Source organism: Myotis yumanensis, unplaced genomic scaffold, assembly GCF_028538775.1.
Source record: "Myotis yumanensis isolate MYYU_CA2020_CCGP unplaced genomic scaffold, mMyoYum1.0.hap1 SCAF_5, whole genome shotgun sequence".
Taxonomy (NCBI): domain Eukaryota; kingdom Metazoa; phylum Chordata; class Mammalia; order Chiroptera; family Vespertilionidae; genus Myotis; species Myotis yumanensis.
The window spans coordinates 52506541-52528930 of record NW_027223756.1 but is presented as its reverse complement, the minus strand read 5'-3'; the positions used below and the strand labels follow the sequence as shown (position 1 = coordinate 52528930).

The window sequence follows — 22390 nt, the reverse complement described above, 5'->3', positions numbered from 1 at the left end:
ATAAAGTCTAGTGATTCAACCAAAGGGTATGTTCATTTCTAACATGTGCTAAGTTTTGGGGAAGATTTTTTGTTGCTTTCCTCATATGCATATTCTTTAATTAATGCAACTACTTTCATAGTTAATATACATTAAGTTTTGCATTTCAAGTTTTAAATGTAGTTAATCATGTTTTAAAGGAAAAATAGAAAATAAATGTCACTGTATCGGTTTGCCATTCGAAAGGATGTGTCATTCTTCTAATGCAGTTTATGATGTTTTTCTCTCTTTGAAGAATATTTTGAAGATGTCTATGATAACTTGTATGCTCTGGCCTGTTACTTCAATAATTCTGAAGACAAGTGGGTAAGGAACCACTTCTACAAACGATGTTTTGAGATTGCTGAACTGATCAAAATTGATGGTGGGAAGAAAGAAGCCGAGGCGCATGGACACATGGGACTTCTCTTTGAGGAAGAGGGTGAGTGGCCATTGGCCTGGATGCCTTGGGTGCCTTGGAGGATCCAGAGTCCAGGCAATCAGAAGGCACGTGGGGGTCAACAAAAAGACCTGAGGCTTTATAAAAATATAAGTTACTGAGATTCAAAAGCAAAGGTGTGACTTATGGACTCACCTTCAGTGTTGCTTGCGTCTGACCTCCGCCCCGGCGCTAAGCCTCAAGTTCCCAGCAGCATCACAAAGAGAAAGCTCCCCCCAACCCCCATACATCCTTCATTCACAAACGTGCTGCACCATTTTGAATTGTTTTCCCTTTTTTAGCGCTTTCTTTGTTCATTTTAAATTAATTTCTCATGTGTGAAAATGGGGATTTTTCCAAGTGCCCCTATACAAAAAACAAAAAATATCTAAAAAACTCAGATATGGCTCCATCATGATTTTTATAGTAATTTCTGAAGGAAATGTTCTTTTTTAAAAATAACTTCATAACTAACAATGTTATCTTAAGACAAGCCAAAGTCTAAAACAACAAAAAATCGTCAGAAACATATGTTGTATGGTGGTTTGTGGTTTAATAAGGACTGCAAGTAGAAATTTAAGTTATAATTATTTATGTAAGGACTAGTGTCCTGGTGCACGGATTCATGCACATTGAAAGGAAATTAATTAGTCCCTCTGGTGCAGGGATTAATGCAGGTGGTCCCAGGCGGTGGCTGGCGGGGCAAGACTGAGCCAGATGGGCCAGACACCCTCTGGAGCCAACCTCCCATGGTCCCTCCCCAGCCGGCTGCACCAGGGCCAGTGCCGCGGCTCAAAGGGCGTCTGCAGAGTAAGCGGGGTCCCTCCAGCAGGTGGGATCCCTTGGCCTGGCCTGCAGGGATCAGGCCAAAACTGGCTCTCCGACATCCCCTGAGGGGTCCCGGAGTGCAAGAGGAATTGCAAGGAACCGGGCTCCCTCCTCTCTGGTTCCAGGGTGTGTCACCCGAGAACCGAACTGCCGCTGCCAAGTGACCACAGCTTGGCAGCTCCTGTGTTGAGCTTCTGCCCCCTGGTGGTCAGTGCGCATCATAGCTACCGGCTGGTCAGATGGTCAGACGGTTGCTTAGCCTTTTATATATCTATAGATAGTGGGTAGAAAATATATCTGAAGACAAAAATACTTTATCATGTTTTTTAATTTGTAAAAATGGGATAAGTTCTTGCTTAAATAAAGTAAGATTCAAGGTGAAATTTTTGCTTAAGCTTTTAAAAATTACTACCAGTATTCCCATTTCACAGGTGAGATAAATACTTCTTTTTAAGCTTTTAAAAATTATCTTCACTTTGAGGATGAGGAAACTGACACAATGAGGGAAAGGTAGTTAGTGTTGGAACTGATATTAGTCAGCTAGCTTCACAGCCTGTTGCTAGTAGCCCCTGCTCTACACAAACAAATGATTGCTTTACTTTTATGATGAGCTAAGTCTAAAAATTCCTGAAGATTATATGCTAAAATATAATGCTGCACTTTGCTGTCAACTCTGGGAACCCCCAAATGAATAAAATAAAAATTGCTTTTTGGTTTGTTTTTATAATTGAAGCTATCAAATTCTGTCACCTATGATGACAAATCAAATAATCAAACTGTCAGTTACTGGTCCCAAAACAGAAGTCACAAAAGAAATAAGAAATAATATCAGAAAATAAGGGGTGATTAAGTCAGGGCTACACTGATGAAAATTTAAGAGTGGTCTGGTAAGATTCAGATAGCTACTAATAAGTATATTCTGAATTTTTCTAAAAATTTTATTTCTGATTTTTAATATTTGGTTTGATTTCTCAAAAATTTTTTATTGTGGTAAAAAAAACTATATAACAAAATTGGCCATCTTAACTGTTTCTAAGTTCAGTGGTGTTAAGTATATTCACATTATCATATAACCAGACTTCAGAACTTTTTCATCTTGCAAAATTGAAAGTCAATACCTAGTAAATAACAACTCCCGGTTTCTTTGTTCTGTGTTGTTTTTTTTTTAAATCTTTCAATGTATTTCTATTGGAGGATTTATTAATTGCTTCATTCATTCATTCATTCATTCATCCATTCATCCATTTACTCATCCAACAAATATTGGAGTGCCTAGTAATCTTGATCTGTAACCATAGCACCTGGTTGCCCACATCATTTTAGTGGCTGAGAGTGAGGATACATTTGGGAAATGTGATCAGGGTGGGGCTGCCCTGAGAGCAGGTCGTTGGCTGGCTTACATTTAGATGTCCCACCATATAGCATAATTCCATAGTAAATCGAATATTTTGACTATGTAATTATTTTCAGGTTATGTTGTTTTGTTTTGCAACTACTTTCTGTCAGATCTGAATTATTTTTCTATGGCTTAATCAGTTCATAGGCCCTGAGAAGCATGCCTTTACTGCCTGATGGATAAAGTGGCTGAGTTGATGTTGATGAAAATTCTAGAGACTGTCTTTGATTGTGTACAGTACCTAGCAATGGTGAAAATTACTGGTGTAGCTTTTATAATTTTAGAATTTTCATGAAGGAGGTAAAGTAGAGCTATCAAAAATATGTGGCTAGAGGGGAATGGGGACTTACCTGGCTGTAGGGTTCCCACTGAAGTGACAATGGTGTAGCTTCCGCATATCTGATCTGATTGGTCTAGACAAGCTAATGGAGGCCCCACAGCAACGGCTAGGTGGCAGCTGTGCTCAGGGGCAGGTGGCAACATCCTGATTCCAGGGGTGCCCATTCAGGTTAAAGCAAGATACCAGCCGGCAGATGGCAAAAGGCGGATTGTCAGGGCCCAACCGAGCAGGCTGCAGTCCAGGGCATGGCTCCAGCACCCTCAGGGAACCATAGAGCAAATGAACTTGAGCAGAGGCCATAGTCAGAGGGTCTGGGCACCTGAGTACAATCAGGGCCAGTGTTTAGCCCAGTGATACATATGGGACCAGAGCCTCACCCAGAGCCCCCTGGCCAGAGTCAAGCCCAGCAGACAGGTTCTAACCCCCAGTGCTGCTAAAGATGGGCCCTCTTGTACAGTGTGCCTGATCTCCATTGGCTCCAGGGCCGGCAGTTTCATTCTTCAGGGCAGTTATTTTGACTGTAGCTGGGGTGGCAGACATGGACTAGTCATGGACTGACAAACACTTGTGCAAATCAATGGCTATATATTCGGTCAGAATTGTGATCTATTTGTAAGGACTTTTTCATGCAAACAGGGCAAAGAGGCAGAGAGCATTCGTGCCATGTCTGGAGCATTGGGGAAAGCCCTCAGATACTGATCGATAGGAGCATTGGGGAAAGCCCTCAGATACTGATCGATAGGAGCATTGGGGAAAGCCCTCAGATACTGATCGATAGGAGCATTGGGGAAAGCCCTCAGATACTGATCGATAGGAGCATTGGGGAAAGCCCTCAGATACTGATCGATAGGAGATATGCCCATTCAGAGGTCCAGTGGGCCAGGTGTCAGACCTGGGGGGAGAGAGTGCTTTTTAAAAGACAGGATTAGGGAAGCACTGGCTCCTTCCCAGTATGATCAGGGGCAAGGACAATGAAAACATGATGATATAGCAGAACCTTAACTGCAGTCCTTTCCTGCCAGGGCAGCATCAGTGATCAGATGCAGCCCCAAACCCTTCCCTGACAAGATCAAGGAACTGGGTCCAGGCCTTGCAGCTTTATTGGGAGCTGGTAACTAGAGCAGTGTTGACCACATCAGTGTTTATAGTTGAGCAAATACCAGAACCTTTTTCTCTGCCCCTTCCAATGATTTAGAATCTGGGTCCAAACTTTGCTTTTGACCAAATTAATGGCCTTAGTACTAGGGACCAGCTGGTTTCTGTAGAGCCCAGCAGAAGGCCAGTCTCTTTTGTAGGAGGCTAGCATGGAGGGACATCATACTTGGACAAATTAACCCTTAATTTCTGCCTGTTTTTTGTCCTGTCACTCCTTCCCCAATTCCAATGGGCAGCTTCTAATTATAATCTCTCACTGTGGGACCACCCTCTTCTATTCCAACCCATATGGGCTTTGAGTCTGAACTTGCCTGTGGGAGATCAGGAAGAGGATTAGAAATAGATGTTGGGTGATAGCCCCGGATGCTGATCATGTTCACGGAAGATGGGCAGGGGAAGCCATTGTTGGAACAGCTTAGGGAGTGCACACCACCTATTTCAGAAAGCCATTACCTTTGCTTTAGCCCAAGGATTGATTAAAGGCAAACCAGGATCTACAGCATTGATCCCAAGTTCTCCCCGCAACTGAGGAAAGACAGAGTTAGCTTGCTCAGGTCTTAGAATTAATGTTGACCTGGACAGATTCGAAATAGTGTGAGTCATTGTGGTTTGCCAGGGCCCAGAGGGAACCAGTAGTAGGGTAGTGTTTGGAGACACACTGGAATGCCTCTTGGTTACTAAGTAGCAATCCTGAAGCTGGTCACAACACCACCAGCAGGACTCTTCCTCTCCATTGTTGGCCTTTAATCTACCTCCAGTCCCTGACATGCTACCAGGAGGCCATGGTCTGGGCCTGGCTGGACACCCAGTTTGCTGGGACAGTTGCCATGCTAATAAGGTAATTGGTCAGAAGCACTCACAGCAGGCCTGCTGGGGCAGCACTGCTCAAAGATGGCTCCCAGAGACAGGAGCAGCAGCAGAAGTACAGGTCCCCCACCGCCCTTTCATTGGATGCTGTATGTTTAGGGAAGTATCGTCCAACTCCTGGTGTGATCAGGGGCCAGACAGAATAGCAATATGATGTGGCAGAGCCTTGATACCAGCCATATCCTGCCAGCTCAGCACCCAGGCTTTGAGGTCTCAGAGTCCCTCCCATGCACGATCTGCAGAGGGGGTGCAGGGAAAGGTATGGAGGCTGAGGTCTGTGCCGAGGGTTGCAGCCATGGGATATAGCATACAAATAGCAAGATTTCCCACGCAGGCATGCACTGTTAGGGGAGCATCAACTTCTCCCCTGTCAGGAGAGAGGGACTGGGGGCTAAGCCTTTGCAATAGGTCAGGATTGATTTCCTTAAAAGCACTGAGCCTAACTGGTTTCCTTGGAACCTTCTTAGAGTCCATCTTATTTTCTAGGAAACCAGCCTTTGGAGAACAGCTACAGTGTTTGGATATGTTCAAACCTCGGACCAATGAGAGGGCACAGTCCTCTCATTGCCACGTGCAAGTCCCAGCTTGGAGGGCAAAGCCCTCCCAGCACAATTATAGCCAACAGCTATAGTTGTAAGCTTGAACCTATGGTCTGAACATGTGGCCCCATGTGTCTGAGTAAGATGGGCTTGATAGAGTTCAGGTGCATGTAGTTGAGTAGGATCAAAACCCACAAGAATGTTGTAAACATCTTGACCACATCCTTACTTTGCCTCGTGGAATCTGGCTATAAAATAAAGACATGGCTTGTGGTACATGGCGCTGTCACTAGCTCTCCATCAGAGAGGACAGCGTTCCACCCAGATCCAGCTTTTATTCTCTTGTCTGTCTTTTCTCAATCCTTCACCATCCCCTCTCAGGGTCACTGAACCTGGCTGAGCTGGCGCGGCACATAAGGTGCCCTGGGGCTGAGTATGCCATGGCCGTGCCAGCTCGCCACACCAGCCTGCAGGGGATCAGTGCTGGACGAGTTAACCCTTACCTCTTACTAGTAAATCTTTAAGTTCTGCATAAAGAGATTATGGGCACAGAAGTCCTGATCTTTAAGAATTAGAACAAAGCTAGGACCATGAGCAAGATTCTGAGCTTCAAAAGGAGCTCCCCCCTGCCCCCCCCCCCACCTCCCTGCCCCATGACCAGATGTTTCCAAGAACTGATCAAGGTAGAAGAGAACCAGTGAGTTAAAGCAAGAGATGATCAAACCTCTGTCCTGGAAGAATGCCTGGTAGACACTGGACTTGAATCAGAGCCAGGGGGAGACTGTCCATCCTGCTTGCCTTTAAATACCAGGGCTAAATAGGCTGCTTCTCATTGAGGAGTGTAGGGAATGCAAGGAAAACAAGGCATTCGTCTTGCAACAGCTCTTGCAGCAACTGATTCAACTCCTCTAAGCCCAAGCCCTACACGTGTGAGGGGAATGGCATTTTCCCTGTTTAGCAGTCTGGGTGTTAGGCTGGTTGGAGGCACAGCCAAAAAGACCAGTTCTTATTTCTTCAAATGAAGACCTCCTGCCGTGAAGCCTCTTAGCACTGTCCTCTTACACAGCCTGATCCTTTTGCCCTGTCCCCTCTCTGCCTTGACCTCAGATTTGCCGTGGGCATGGGCTCCCATGTGCCTTACACTGTGACCGTGTCTGTGACTCTGATTATCTGTTTGCTCGGTGGAGAAGGACTTTTCCAGCAGCCCGCAGACTCCTGTCATGGGATCACACTCTTTTGCTTTGCTTCTCCAGGTTTAGTACTGACAGCTCTTAGTAACTGCACTGCCAGTCAGGACAAGTGTTGTAACACTGCTGGCACTTCCTGGTTACTCATTTGAGAAAGAATTTCCAATCACATTTGTTGTGCATTGAATTGTGGACCCCAAAAAGATGTTGAATTCTTAACCTCCAATATTTGTAGAAGACAGAGATATGATGACCCTAATTAGGTGGACCCTGATGACTGGTGTCCTCATAAGGAGGAGGAGATTGGGCAGAGAGACAGACATATTCAGAGGGAAAGTAATGTGAAGACACGGAGAACATCATCTACAAGCCAAGGAACACCTGAAGCTACCAAGACCCAGGAGGGTGGCACTGGGTGGGTTCTCCCTACAGCCCAGCAGGAAGCAATCCAGCTGACCTCCTGGTTCAGACTTGCAGCCTCCAGATCTGAGAGAGAATGAACTCTGCTATTGACGCCACCCAGTCTGTGGTACTTTGTAGTGGCAGCCCCAGGAAACTAACACTGTATTTGATATGGTGTCAGTAATTTTTCCTAACTTAAAAAGAAAAGATGTCATTTCAGGTGCAATAGGGAATTACAATAATGGTGGAGTGATGTGAGGACATGTGACGAATGTCATGTTCCTTCATTTCAAGCTCTGACAGATAAGACATTTGTGATAGTATCAACTGGATACTATCTAAAATAATATGAGGAGATGTTTTCGTATTCTCCTAACATCTCCTATAAACAATCTTTTCCTACAGTTTTGGCTTTTTTTTTACCTTATTCCTTATTCCATTAAAACATGACTTCATTTGGTGGATGTGTTTATTCTTTGGTGTTTTAAATGAAATTTATCATCACGGTATTCAGTTCTCAAAAAAAAAGGTTAAAATACAATAATATCATCAAAGATGCCACATCAAAATTGATAGAAATTTCTTGGTAATTTCTTATTTGTCATGGAATAATGTTTGCCACTTTATTAGAAAAACAGCCTTAATAACTAAAAGAAATGCAAGGGATATATCAGTTTTTAGTGTGGTATTTTATTTTCTCTTTCATTTTATTAAAAATTAATAGAGATGTAAGCGCTGTTGAGGGGATTTAAAACCCATCAAATACACAACATCTCATCTGAACGGAGGTGCCTCTGGAGAAGCACGCTGAGGATGTGGAAGGAAGACAGGTGCATTCTGCATATGTGCCCTTTCGTACCACACAACTGGTTACCTTGTGTATGTGTTGCTTTTTAATTAGGGAAAAAGGTAGCTAATTTTTAAAAAATCTATTAAATTAAAAAGCATAGGAAAGGGCAGAAGGTTTTTAGAGTTGGTAAGAAATATAGTGGGGGATGGGAGCAACCGGGGAGAGGTCAAGTGGGGGGCAGGGGGAGGAGACTTATGTAATACTTTAAACAATTCAGAATTCAAATTAGGAAAAAAAAATGCAAAAAGATATAATAGTGACAATTAAAGAACTATTATAGATCCAGTCCCATTATTAATGAAGTAGAAAAGTGGGGGCAATGTGAATTGTTAATTGGTTTTCAGATAGCAAGGGAAGCTCAAAGCTGCAGAAGTAGTAGAAATATGGGTTACAGCTTAAGTATAGCAGGCACAGGGATTAAATTAGTGTTAGCTGACAAACGCTGAATGTCTTGGCATTGAAGCACAAGGCTGCAGATGAAGTCTAGCAGAGGAGAAACTATTAGGTGGGGCAGTAAACTTGGATTCTCTTGACATTGTCATTGGCTGGTTAACTGTGTGGATCTTGCTTTCCTCGTCTCTCACGTGAGGGAGTGTGAGCACGTGCACTTTGCTCTTAGTTCACGTCCAGCTTTGATTTCCACGGCGGCTTAGATGGCTCTTGAAAAATCAGTCTTTTAAAACTCTGTCAACTTCTTTACTTATTAGGGAAAGAAAAATGTCAGTTCATAAAAAGCAGAGATGGAGCCTAAAATTAACTTCTTTGTACCACTCTTCATTATTAAAAAATAATAATAAATCAATTCTAGCTCTTCAGAGAATTATTTTGACGATTAAATGAGATAAGCGAAGTGCCTGGTGTTCTGCTTGGCACATATGGCACGTAGGCCTACATAAAGGCTGCTTTCTGTTTTCACATTTTCTCCCTCGCAGTGTGCCTGTTACTTAAGTAGACGGGGAGAGCTACCATACCACGAAAGTGCAGTATCAGGCCGACAGGCAGCAACTATAGTGAGCCCCCAGTTAAAACTGGAGAAAGTCTTCAGAGAGGCCAGCAATGGCAGTGAGTGATCTGCACTGGGGACCCCCTCACCTGCTCCAGCTGGGAACCGCTGCTCTTCTTCCTCTTGGTGTCTCCCTCCATCTCCTCTCTCTTCCTTTGAGCTCCGACCTTGCATCTCAGTCCTCCCATCTTCTCCACTGATGATGCCTCTATATGAGAGGGCAGGCCTTACTCTATGAATAACTTCCCTGTTGCCTTTCCAAGTGCTAAGATCACATTTCTGCACACAGTAGGTACATATTATTTTGGTCTCTGCTTGTCCCTATAATTCTACTTGGATGCTGGGCTCCTGCAGACACTTTGAAGGGGCAGTAGCTTGGGTGGAGAATAGAAGAAGACAAGAACTATTCTCCGGTGATTCATTTTTCACAGGGTTTCATGATTCCTAAGTTGATGCTCGAGAAGAGCATAATTTGCTAATGAGGAAGCTGAACCGGAGTAATTAAACATTTTGCCATGGCCACATAGTTTGTTAGTAGCCGGTGCAAGACCCAATCCAGAGCTCCATACCCCTGTCAGCTAGCGTTTCCTTCTCTGTGAAATGCTCAACACAAATACACACAGACTATCTTAATATCGCATGGTTCTTCAAACTGATTTACCAGTACCATTTAGATCAGTGGCTCTCAACCTTCCTAATGTTGTGGTGACCCCAACCATAAAATTATTTTTGTTGCTACTTCATAACTGTAATTTTGCTATTGTTATGAATTGTAATGTAAATATCTGATATGCAGGATGTATTTTCATTGTTACAAATTGAACATAATTAAAGCATAGTGATTAATCACAAAAACAATATGTAATTAATGTGCTTTCCAATGGTCTTAGGCGACCCCTGTGAAAGCGTTGTTCGACCTCCAAAGGGGTCGCAACCCACAGGTTGAGAACCACTGATTTAGATGGACTTAGAGCAAGTTAGCTGTATCTGCAATGTACATAGCGGCAGTCACACATAGGTGTATGATGCAACATATGAAGTGCTTTTTCTCATGCATGATATAGGTGATGTTATTCCCCTTTGCAAATTTGCAGGAAACAGGGATCTGAGAGCTTACATGAGAACTAAAACATATCAGAGCCCAGACTGGACCCCCGTGTCTTTGGATCTTAGTCTGGTGTCCTTTCACTTCCTGGAACCACTTCTCTGCACAAAGGTTTGCTCAGCAGAGAGACCTCACAAAGCTGACCTTCTGGATTCACCTATTTTTATTAAAATTATAATAATAAAAGGCTCTGATATAAAATGAACCCTGAGAAAATTATAAATAAAAAAATGGTGTCTCCTTTTTTATATCCTCTGTCGTTTGCCAGCTTGACCAACCATCTGCCTTCATGGTCCTTTCCCCATCCCCCACCCCAAGAGCCCCATGCAGTGTTCACTGAGAATCTCTTTCCATCTGTGGGTACTAGTGACCTGACCCCCTCGTGATGTAATGTTTACTACAGGTTCAGCCTATCCAGGTTGTGCAGACAGGATGGTTCTCTAAGAAAGCAAGTCCATGAAGGCTAGCACAGTATAGAGGCCTTTTCACACAAAGAGCAGATTGGAAGAGAACGGAGCAGATTGGAAGAGAACGTGACTAGTAGACTGAGGGAGTGGGGGCAGGCAGGTTTGGGTGGCTCTATAATCGGGCTTTTGTCACGTGTTGACATGTGAATTAGGATGCTCAATAATTGTGGGTAGGATAACCTAGAATGGGGGAACTAGAAGCAGGAGAAGCTCAAGGAGGCGTTGAGACTGGTGAGGGGAGTGGGCTGGTAAGTTGGCTAAATAGATGGAAAGGAAGGATGACTCCAGACATTGCAGCAGAAGAAACAGCATTGGTATTCACATAGAGGGTAGGGGATTGGAGAAAGGAAAAATATAACTTCATATGCAGCATATATGACAAAGAACAAGAAGCTATAGTCTGTATAAAGTATATATATCAATTGGTAAGAAAAATGCTAAGATGACTGTAATTTAATGGAAAGAGGATAAAAAGAGACAATTTGTCAAAGAGGAAATATGTAATGAATATATAGGAAAATAACAAATTTCTACAAAAATCAGTTTGAATCATTGTGAAATGCCATTTAACACTTCTTAAAATGCAAAAAAAGTAATTAAGGTTCCTTAAAATAATACTTACAGGTATTGCTGGTGATAATTTGAATCATTTAAATGGTTTTGGGAAGAAATACAGCAATGCATAGCAAGTATAAAATTTTCAATACATCTTTATCAATTAACTTCACTTTTAGAAATGTGGAAAGTAGTTCTAATAAAATAATTTAGGTTAGCTGAAAATTACATTAATCTCTTTACAACTGTTTAAAAATTCTGTATGAATTTAGAAAAGGAGGGGAATGATACTTGACCAAAATTTTCAAGTGCTTTTTAAGATTCCCCCCTCATAGTGTTTTATTTATGTTGATAAAATATTTTTTGCCTGTAAAATATATTACACTTGTGCTAAATATTTTCAAAATTCTTTGTATTTTGAGTCAGTGTTAGGGTGACTGCTCCACAGGATTTGCCTGGGACTGAGCAGGCTCTCAGGACTGGATTCGGCGTTTGAACCAGCAAGTCCGGGGCAAACCTGAATAAAATGGTTACCCTAATGTAGGGAACATTAACATGTTATTTTGTATCTCTAAACCTAGCATTTTATTCATGCTCCAAACAATGGTAAGACAATAATGTCTTTGTTTTTTGCTTTTAATAGATTTTGACAGGCATAACACGATTATTTTCGATTTTAAATGACTTCTTTTATTTATTTTAATTTTTATTGAATTTATTGAGGTGATATTAATTAATAAAATTATATAGGTTTCAAGGGTACAATTCTATTATACATCATTTGTATATTGTATTGTGTGTTTACCATCCCAAGTCCAGTCTCTTTCTGTCACCAGTTATACCCCTTTACCCTCTTCTACCCCCCCCCCACCCCCCTTTCCCCTCCAGTAATCACCATACTGTTTTTTGTTTTGTTTTGGGGTTTGTTTGTTTTTGCTTAATCCCTTCACCCTTTTACCCAGCTCCCCATCCCCCCCTTCCCTCTGACAGCTGTCAGTCTGTTCTGTACCTATGGAATCACTCTTATTTTCTGTTTAAGTTGCTACCATATTTTAAAATGTGTAACCATGAAGCCTCTATTACATACAGAATGCCTCAAGAGAAAACAGCACTGGAACCAACAAAGGGCAACTCATTCACTGTTTACCCTGAAAATGGATTTCCTGGCGGGCACTGTGGATGTTTGGGTTGGGGAACAAAAACAACTCCAGCAAAACCTCCCTCCAATGGTTGCTGCTGAATCATGACCAAACTCTCCCTCAGCCCCCGTGTCCTTCCCCGCCTGCTCACACCTCTAGTACAACTGCCCAAGTTCATGGGGAACATTTTTTCCCTCTTAATTGTTAAAAAATAAATTATATTTGTCTATTTCCCCTCACTTTTAAACTGCTTCTAAATTTGCATTTTAAAGGTCCCTTTGGAGGAAACTTTTCCAAAAAGATTCTCTGAAAGAGTGAACACATTAATCCATTCAGGTTTCCTAGTAACAATATGAAATAAAGCCAAAAAGTGTCTAAGGATGAACCCGATTACTCCAACACATCCACCCATAGGAAGGCTCTGGGGCTGATGCCTGGCGGAAGCGTCTCCCCTTTCAAGTCTGCACGGTTGCCTGGCTCACCACTCCGGCACTTCTCGTTCGTTTTAAATTCCAAGAATGGATTCGAAAAGTGGGCACTAGTATCCATTTCCAAAGGTGCACCTGACTAGATCAGTATTAGGAACTGATCACTTTACATTGGAATGAAAGTGAATTTAATGTTAAAAAGTTATTTTTTGCCCTGGCCAGATTGGCTCAGTGATTAGAGTGTGGGCCTTGGGACTGAAGGGTCACAGGTTCAATCCCTGGTCAAGGGCACATACCTAGGTTGCAGTTCCCCAGCCCCAGTAGGGGCAGGTGAGGGAGGCAACCAATTAATGTCTCTCTCACATCGATGTTTCCCTCTCTCTCTCTCTCTCTCTCTCTCTCTCTCTCCTCCCCCTCCTCCCTCCCACTCTCTAGAAATCAATTGAAAAAATATCCTCCAGAGAGGATTAAAAAATAAAAAAAAGTTATTTTTCATAAGTTAAGTCAATTAGCATTACTTTTTCTATATTAATTAGTTGTCACTTTTCAAGGCATGTCAGTTTATTTCCCATCTACTATATGTACTTGTTCATAAGACCTTACAGTATTTAATCAAGAGATCCTTTTAAAGTATTGATAGCCACAAGAAAATTATTCCATGTTTGATCTGTGTTAAAGAACCAAAGTCCAAGATCTTTGAATGGAACTTAGAATAAAAATGTAATTAGGTTACATCCCTGTAGTCTGATATATCTTTAAACAAGACTGCAAATGAAACTTTATTAGAGCTTCAAATGAATTATTTCATTGCATTTTTTTAAAATTCATTTTCTTCCCCTGCTCTTTCATGTCTGTGTTACTGACAGAGCTGCCTCTATTTTACCTGTCTTTTTTGGGGAGTTTTAATTATTTACTGCTTAACGAGCAGTGCGGAGACACAGCCTCATTCGGAGGTGCCTGCTCTGCTGCGGATTTTTCTTTTTCAAAGCTTTGCAGGGAGGTCTTGAAAGCTGCACTGAGCCTCCAGTCTCCACACACTGATTAGATGGCTCTGGAGGCCGCATGGCCTCTGATCCTCTGAGAAGAGGCACTGCCCCAGAAAAGCTCTTTGGAAATACCACTGTCCAAGAGCGAGAGGGGTGAGAGTTGGGCGACGTGTACCGTTTCCAACTAGCACCTCAGGTGGGTCTCAATTGGAATAAGTGACACTTCTCCATGCTATTTAGGTGTTAAAGCAGTCCCTATAGCAGGCCCATCCAGATTGGCTCCAGCTGGCAGACAAATAGATACCATGGCATGAAACTTTACTGAATCTGTGCAAAACCCAGGCACTCTGCACGGTGCCAGCACAATTGTTTTAATGCCCCTTGCAAACACATCCCAAAGTTGGCATTGCCATCCTCATTTCAGAGCCCTTCAAGAAAGGGTGTGAATGGTCCAATTATATCAGATGTTGAGGTTCAAGCCTTGGTCTCTGCATTTATGTCAAACATTGGACACAGTTTCTGAAAAAAAGGGTCACCATAAGGAAGTAAAGGCCCATCTCTGGGCATCATTCTGCCACCTCCTTGGTATGTGAATTTAGGCCAGAGAAGCCCTAAGGCTTATCTTCCTCATCTCTAAAATATAGGCACTAACAAATATATGTAGCACCTACTATTGTGCTCGGCATATGATCAGTGCTCAAGTAACATTATTTTCTCCCTCCAAACTCACCTAGATAGATTATTGTCAGTTTGTTATCTATAATAATAAAAGCCTAATATGCTAATTAGACCAGACATCCTTCTGGACAACCTTCAGGACAAAGCCAGGGCTGCGAGGGAAACCCGGGTCCCGGGTGCCTGCCAGTGGCCGGAGGGAAGCCCAGGTCTCAGGTGCCAGAGGGAAGCTTGTGCCAGCAGCCAGGGGAAGGAAGGCCTACTCTTGCACAAATCTCATGCATCAGGACTCTAGTCCTATATAATAAAAGGCAAATATGCAAATGAACCCAAATGGTGGAATGACTGTTTGCTATGATGAGCACTGACCACCCAGGGGCAGACACTCAATGCAGGAGCTGCCCCCTGGTGGTCAGTGCGCTCTCGTGGGAGTGCTGCTCAGTCAGTTCATGGCTGGCAAATGCCGCAGCAGTGGTGCAGTGGTGGGATCCTCTCCTGCCTCCACTGCAGGTGAGTGGTAAGGAACGAGAGGTCCGGGACTGCGAGAGCCCCAGACTGCGAGAGGGATGTCTTACTGCAGGCTTACTTGTAGGCTTAATCCTCCAGGGGTTCGGGTCTAAGCTGGCAGGCAGACATCCCCAAAGGGTCCCAGACTGCAAGAGGGCACAGGCCAGGCTAAGGAATCCCCCTCCCCCAGTGTACAAATGTCGTGCACCAGGCCTCTAGTCTATATATATAAAAGACTAAGCAGCCATTCAACTGTTCGACTGCTGGACTGTTCAGCCGGTAACTATGATGTGCACTGGCCACCAGGGGGCAGATGCTCAATGCACAGGCATGGAAACATGAAACAGACTGAAGAATCTCAGAAGGAAAGAGGGAGGACAAAGGGAGGAGAGCCAGAAGAGATTAACCAAAGATCTTATATGCACACTAGAGGCCCGGTGCATGGATTCATGCACCAGTGGGGTCCTTCAGCCTGGCCTGTGGTGATCGGGCCAAATACCTGCACCAGGCCTCTGACATCCCCCAAGGGGTCCTGGATTATGAGAGGGTGCAGGCCAGGCCAAGGGACCCCACTGATGCATGAATTCGTGCACCGGGCCTCTAGTTTATTTTATAATGTCCAAATTACCATATGCTTATTTTCAATCAAAACCACTCACCTCCAACTTCCATAAGTTAATCAATACTGATACTTTGGTCTATATGCTTCCATCCCTTTCTCTTTACTCATATAAATACATATCCATAATCAGTATGTGGTTTATCTAAAATCAGGAACACTGTGATTCAAGTAAGAATTAAATTATTAAGTCTAGAGCAATATAATTCATTAGTTGATCTAATGTCAATACTGACTTTATTTCTCAGATTTTTATGCTTGTCAACAACACCTCTAACTTAGTATTTTAAGGTGAGGTGGAAACCATGAAGTAAAACAATTTATCATTTGAGGAAAAATAGTAAACTCTATGAATTCTACCAGGTTTATAATGGCTAGTATGAATTTCCTATTTATGCATTACACATTTTAAAAAATTGAGTAATCTTCATACTTCTGATTATGAACATGTAAGAGCAAAGATGTCTAGTGCTTAATCCTTAGAAACTAGAAAACTTGGATAGGAACCACCTGCCTATGTTTATTAGAACATAGACCAGTGAAGCCTGCCCACCGTTTCCATCACTGGCCACAATGCAGCCATCTAAAATCACAAACAACAATTAATAACAGTTCCTCCAAAATATTGTAGGGATCTTCTAGATTTTATTTATTTATTTTTTGCATTGGTTTCAGGTGTACAGCACAGTAGTTAGACAATCATCTACCAAGTGTTCCCCTCGATATTTCCAGTGCCCACCTGGCACCATACAAAGTTACCGAAATATTATTGGCTGTATTCCCTATGCTGTACTTTACATCCCTGAGACCATTTTGTAACTGCTAAATTGTACTTCTTAATCCCTTCTCCTCTTTCACCCAGTCCCCCACCTCCCACCAGTCGGCAAATCTTCTGGATTTTAAAAATCAACTTATTAGCATTGCCAACATCAGTAAGAAAGCCCTTGGTGAGTTCCTCCCACACCTGTGTTCCTGGGGTCCTTTCCGCTGTCTGGCTTAATGACCCGTGCCCTTTAACCAGGGTGTGGTATCATTCCTATAATGTCCATCTGAAGTCTTTGCTCAAAATGATAAAGGAAGAATTTCATTTTCTAAATAGCATCTTAAATTTCTTCTAAGTATCCCAAAGTAGCAACAAAAGTTATGGGCACATTTTCTTCCTGGTTTATTAGGGAGACTATTGAGCTGCAGGACAGAATCTCTGCTTTCCAGTGTTCCATTTGCAAAGGCGTGCAGTGGGTTATAATATAGAACAGATCTCCTCTGACAAGAGAGAAACCCTTGAAAATGATAGTTTCCACTGGGAAATGGGACCAGCACTTAACTATTTCTGCATGTATAGTGCCATTATAATGATCAGAATGGAATGTAAAAACCTAAAGATAATATAAAATGTTCGGGTGGTTAAACTGAAATGGAAAGCAGTGTCTTTTGTTTTTACAAAAGGGCAATAACATTTTTCTCTTTCTGCGACTCTTCAATATTGCTTCTAGCAGATTTTATGTCTACATTGTATGGAATAGTAGCTTAACGCCAAAGATGTCCAGTAGCTCCAGATTAAAATGTCATAAAATATACATAAAGCTTTATTGTTCCTTTAGGTTGCTGCTTTAAACTAAAGTGGAATATTTCCCTAAATTCCTCAACAAATGTGCACAATTTAGAACTAAATATGCCTAAGACTTACATGAGTGCTGCTGAAGAAATAGGCCTTATGGGCCTGTCAAATTATTTTCATGCAATTGTTTCTGTGGCATTATTTCCACTGGCAAATGTACAAGTTGATAGAAAAGGAAATAATTAGCTACTTTCAGAACTGCTGATGCATGGAGCTAATGCAGGCCAGTCTGAGCGTCTTAGAGATTGTGACATTTTAAATTACCTGAACGAAAAAAAAAAACCAGGAGCCATCTTTGGACATAATTAACATCTTGCCTAATGAATGTCAGGCTAGACAGAGTCACACTTTATTTATGAAATATTATTTTATTCAAACTTGCTCTCCCCCTTATTATATTGCAAACTTTAGATTTGTGTGCTGTTTTCTTAAGTGGAGCAACTTCTTTTTTTTTTCTTTTTTCTTTTCCCTCCCCCTTCAAGTAATCAATGCACTGCTGAATGAGTTCATTTTAATGCACTCAATCATGCCTCTAATGTTCGTAGCTTACGGGCGCAAGCATCAGTAATGCAGGAATGTTATATGGCTTTAGTTTGGGCCATTTCATAAAATATTCATGGAATCAAAAATGTGCATCAAAATAGCGGCTGGGAGAATTACATTTATGTTCCTGCTTTTATGGCAGCTTCACATTTAAACCCATTTGTGTTAATATCTAGTCAATCTTCCTACTTTAAAAAAAACTAAAATGGGAGAGATCATATACATTCTCCTTTGCTTAATATTTGTTCTAGACATCTGCTGTGATACCACAAATATCTATAAACTTTCAGAGACGCTACGCAGGGAAGAGAGGCAAACAACTATTTGGATAATACCCAAATATATAAAATCTTATTTTCTCCACATAGTGTTTGTCTTAGAATCCTACCAAGCAATTTTGCAGTTTACAACATTGTTTGGGTTTGGTTCGTATTTTTATATAAATGGATGGATTTCTTGGTTGTGTGGGCTTTCGGTAAAGTGAAACTCCTTTCTCATAGTGTTATTTTGAAAGTGCACTTTCCTTTATGTGACAAACAAAATACATTTCCTTTATGTGTCAACCTTTTTATTGTTTATGTAAATGTTATATAATTGTTTAAAAGAACAACCACCCTGAGGCTTAGGCTACTTCTATCCACACCTGGATCCTCTTGTTCTACGCACTTGTTCATGGTGTGTCCCTAAGATGTGCTTTCTGACGTTACCTCCTATTATTGAGATAAATCGATCATTGATGATATTGATGGGAGGCCATCTCCAATCTATTCAACAAGACATATTGGCTCCATTTTCTTCCCTGAGTCACTGGAAGTATTAGTGGACTCTCTATATTCTTGCCAAGCACTTGGGTGAGCAGTAGTTGGTGTATCTTCCTTATTGTGATGACTCCTGTGATCCTTGTTGCTTACGGTGATGAGTATTTGCTGGTAATTCAGGAGACTTTTAACATCTATGACTATTCCCGAGGCCTTCTCTTTTCTGTCCTTATTTCAGTTAACTTTTATTTTTGTGAGACCTTGGTGTAATCATTCTTCTCTCTGACCTCTTCTTCAAGAGGAAATAATGTTGGTATTTGATAATTCCAGAAAAGGGCAGTTGTCTAGATCCTTGTCCTTCAATGAGATTGATGGTAGAATCTGAAAATCTGTCCTGGTTCTAATACATTAAAGTTTATTTTTTTTAAGTTTATTTGATGACAAAGTGTAGTAGGCTGTATATGAAGACTTGGAAGATGCTATAAAGGGATGCTATGAGCCAAAGTGCAAAAATCTAGTTCATGATCTTCATTTATATTTAGCTTTGTCAAAATGAGCACTCAATTGATGACCATTTAAGGTATTTCTATTAAATTTAAATTTCAAAACAAGATGTATTATGTCTTAATAAATATGTAGTCTCAATATCAGAGTCTTTACTCAGAAAGTAATAAAATCTTTAAAATTCCTATGCACAGTTGGAAATATAAATTGGATGGAAATCATATCATTGTTAATCATGCTTAAAGGGAAATACTTGCATATTTAGATGACTATAGTCCCTTTATAGGATAGATGTATATTTTAACATTTTAAATCAAACATTGTACTATTTTATATATGTACTTTCAATCTGACCAGCCTTTAGCAGTTTTAGCCACGCCTTTTATGTGCTTATGGTCATTTAGATCAAGTCCCTGCTGGCTTATTTACTGACCTCTTTACCTCCGAATGATTTTAGAAATGAATCCCTACATCTGAGAAGGACTGGAAAACTCTACTTCCTCTGTGTAGGCACTTTGGTGTAAAATGCTGATCAGAATCCCCAGTGAGTTCGTCTGTGGCAAAGTGATTAAGGAACAGTGAAACCATAAACAGCTAGGTATGGCCACGGGTGACTAAGTCTGGGGCACCTGAGGAATTCCAGGTGCCCCCCCCCCCCCCCCCCCCCCCGCCACAGATGTCACCACGTGGTTCAGGGAAGAAATTTAGACGTAGGTCACATCCGAAGCCCATCAGAGGCTAACACCTGTGCTTTTATGTAAGAGGTGACCTTGATTATCTGAGTATAGTCACAGTTATAGAACGGGAAGAGACTAGAAATCACACAATTTAAGCATTACTTTTTTACTTGAGAGATTTATGTCCAGAAAATATAACTTACCCCACCTAAAGTCCTGACCCTTGGTTTGTTGACTAGCATGTGATATGGTGGTATGAAGCTGTACGTGTTTTTGTGATCCCGGGTTTAAATCCTAAACATCCGTTTTTAGCCATTTAAGTCATTTAACCTTTGTGAGCCTTAAGCTTTCTCTTTAGTGTAAGAGTAATATTTACTTCACCAGTTTTTTGAACGTTAAATCACATAATGTATGGGATGGGGAAGCTTTCTATTTTGACTAGCACCTAGCAGGCCTGCAGGGGAGAATAGTTCCCTGTTCTCTTTTACCCGAGCGTCTTGAACAACGATCCTTCCTTGTGGGACACCTCAAGTAGTCTCTTCTGAGAGCTGAATCTTGGCCAGTCATCAGGAGCTGAGCATTACTAGCCCCAAAGCCCCAGCAAAAATCGAGCTCAACCGAAAACAGCTATTCTCAGTAATTCAGAGGCCGCCTTTCATTGCAACCGGCCAACACCAATGTCCCAAGTACCTCCCTTACCTCATTCCTGATTAGACAGCCTGTGCATGATGCCTGATGGCATCGGTGACCCAGGGAAGTCTGGGATATGTGGGACACAAGGACACAGTCCCCACCTTTCCTTCACTCTTCCCCACATTCACCCCTCTCCCCATTTCCTCCACCTTTCCTTTCCCCACTTTCGGCCTTCCCCTCCCCTCCCCCTTTTTGTCCCCTTGCAAATGAAATATTGAACATGACTATCAACTCTCATATTTTATTTGCTTCATTATACCTCATTTGCATGTCATTGTAATTAGTTAAGTTAACCAAAGCTTCATCTCCTGGCTCTCCTCCTAAAATTCTTAGCAAACCTGTTATTTTATAACACAACTTTGGACCCTCTTTCCATCTGGTTACTGTATGTGACCCTCGGTGTTGTTAAGGCTTTCCTAGTCTGCTTACAGTCCCAATTTTTTCTGGACTTTCTGGTTTACTCACAATACCCTGTACCCACCATCTCCTGTTCACATGGCCAAAGAGAAATATGTGTCTATGCTTTGTGAATAGATGGATGCTGGATAGGAAAAAAGAACTCTTGTATACATCTTCCCAGGGAGGCAGAGCTATACTTTACAGGTAGAAATATAGTTAACAGAGGAAACATAGCACACATATATGTCAATGCTTCATTCGAGTTTCTTAAAGAATGAGGGTCATGGGTATTCAGAGAAAGGTGTTTCTGGTGAGAGGTGCTAAGGAGAGAGATGACAAACTATGCTGCTTTTTGGGAGGTAAAGAAAAATTGTCGGTTAAATGTAAAGATAGATTAGAGCAGTGAACTTCAACCTTGAGTATTTGTATAAAAAATGAAAAAGGATTGGGCATTATTTTTAAAATAGCTCCTATTGTATACTTCTTATTACAAATGGGCATAATGTGCTGATAGAAACATTAGGAAATGACAGTTATGAGAGAGAAAAAATAAAAGCAGGAAAAACCCATTCCTCACCTGTATAACACTGATAATGTTTTGTAAATGTTTTCTGATGCTTTTCAATATTAACACCAGGCCATGTAATGAAATATTCCTATATAATATAATACTTATAGTCTTTATAATATCATCTTTGCAGTCTTTTATCATGTGAAAATTTCATAGTACAAGTTTATAAACATCTCTGCAGTACACATTCCCGTCTGTCTGTGTCTTTGCTCATATGCCCTCCTCTGCATGACATAGCAGGGTCCAGGCAGGCCACGTCTTTACTGAATTTGGGTACAGATTATTTGTTCATTAACCATCTCTCTTTTCAAAAATATTTTTATTGATTTCAGAGAGGAAGAGAGAGGGAGAGATAGAAATATCAATGATGAGAGAGAATCATTGATAAGCTGCCTCCTCACGTCCCCCACTGAGTTTTGAGCCTGCAACCTGTGCATGTTCCCTGACTGGGAATCAAACCATTACCTCCTGGTTCATAGGTCGATACTCAACCACTGAGCCACGCAGACTGGCAGACAGGACATTGTCCATTTCTTTTGTGTTTCTGTGTGAATACTATTCTTTTTTATGTGTGCATTCTTTAATGCTTTAATATTGGTAATGTTAGATAACAAATTTGGTGCAAAAATAGGGGGAAATTATATGTCATAGTCTTGGCAGTGGCTACACTATCCGGTAATATCCAACCTGTAATATCCAGTGAATCCTATTTGAGGAAATACATTGAACCTGATATGATCTAAACAGGGTTAATTTAATCAGCCACAATAACATGGTAATAAGGACTCAACTGTGTCTTTTGCAGGAAAAGGAAATTGTACCTAGAAAACAAATTAGTGCCCTAACTGGTTTGGCTCAGTAGATAAAGCGTCGGCCTGCGGACTAAAAAGTTCCAGGCTCGATTCTGGTCAAGGGCATGTACCTTGGTTGTGGGCACATCCCCAGTGGGGGGTGTGCAGGAGGCAGCTGGTAGATGCTTCTCTCTCATGGATGTTTCTAACTCTCTATCCCTCTCCCTTTCTCTCTGTAAAAAGTCAATAAAATATATTTAATTTAAAAAAACAAATTAGTGGCTATATTTCAATCAACCATTTGGATTTTTAAAAACTATTATCACTATGT

General features: G+C 41.5%; 1 protein-coding gene across 4 annotated transcripts in view; it reads left to right on the top strand.

Annotated features, from left to right (window-relative positions):
• The window catches only part of TTC29 (tetratricopeptide repeat domain 29), a 163644-nt gene that overhangs the window by 33980 nt on the left and 107274 nt on the right, over positions 1-22390 (top strand). For all 4 annotated transcript variants that reach the window (XM_070417227.1, XM_070417228.1, XM_070417225.1 and 1 more), the window contains one exon: positions 275-460. In XM_070417227.1, the coding sequence (XP_070273328.1) occupies positions 275-460 (186 nt within the window). The remainder of the gene's footprint in view (positions 1-274; positions 461-22390) is intronic.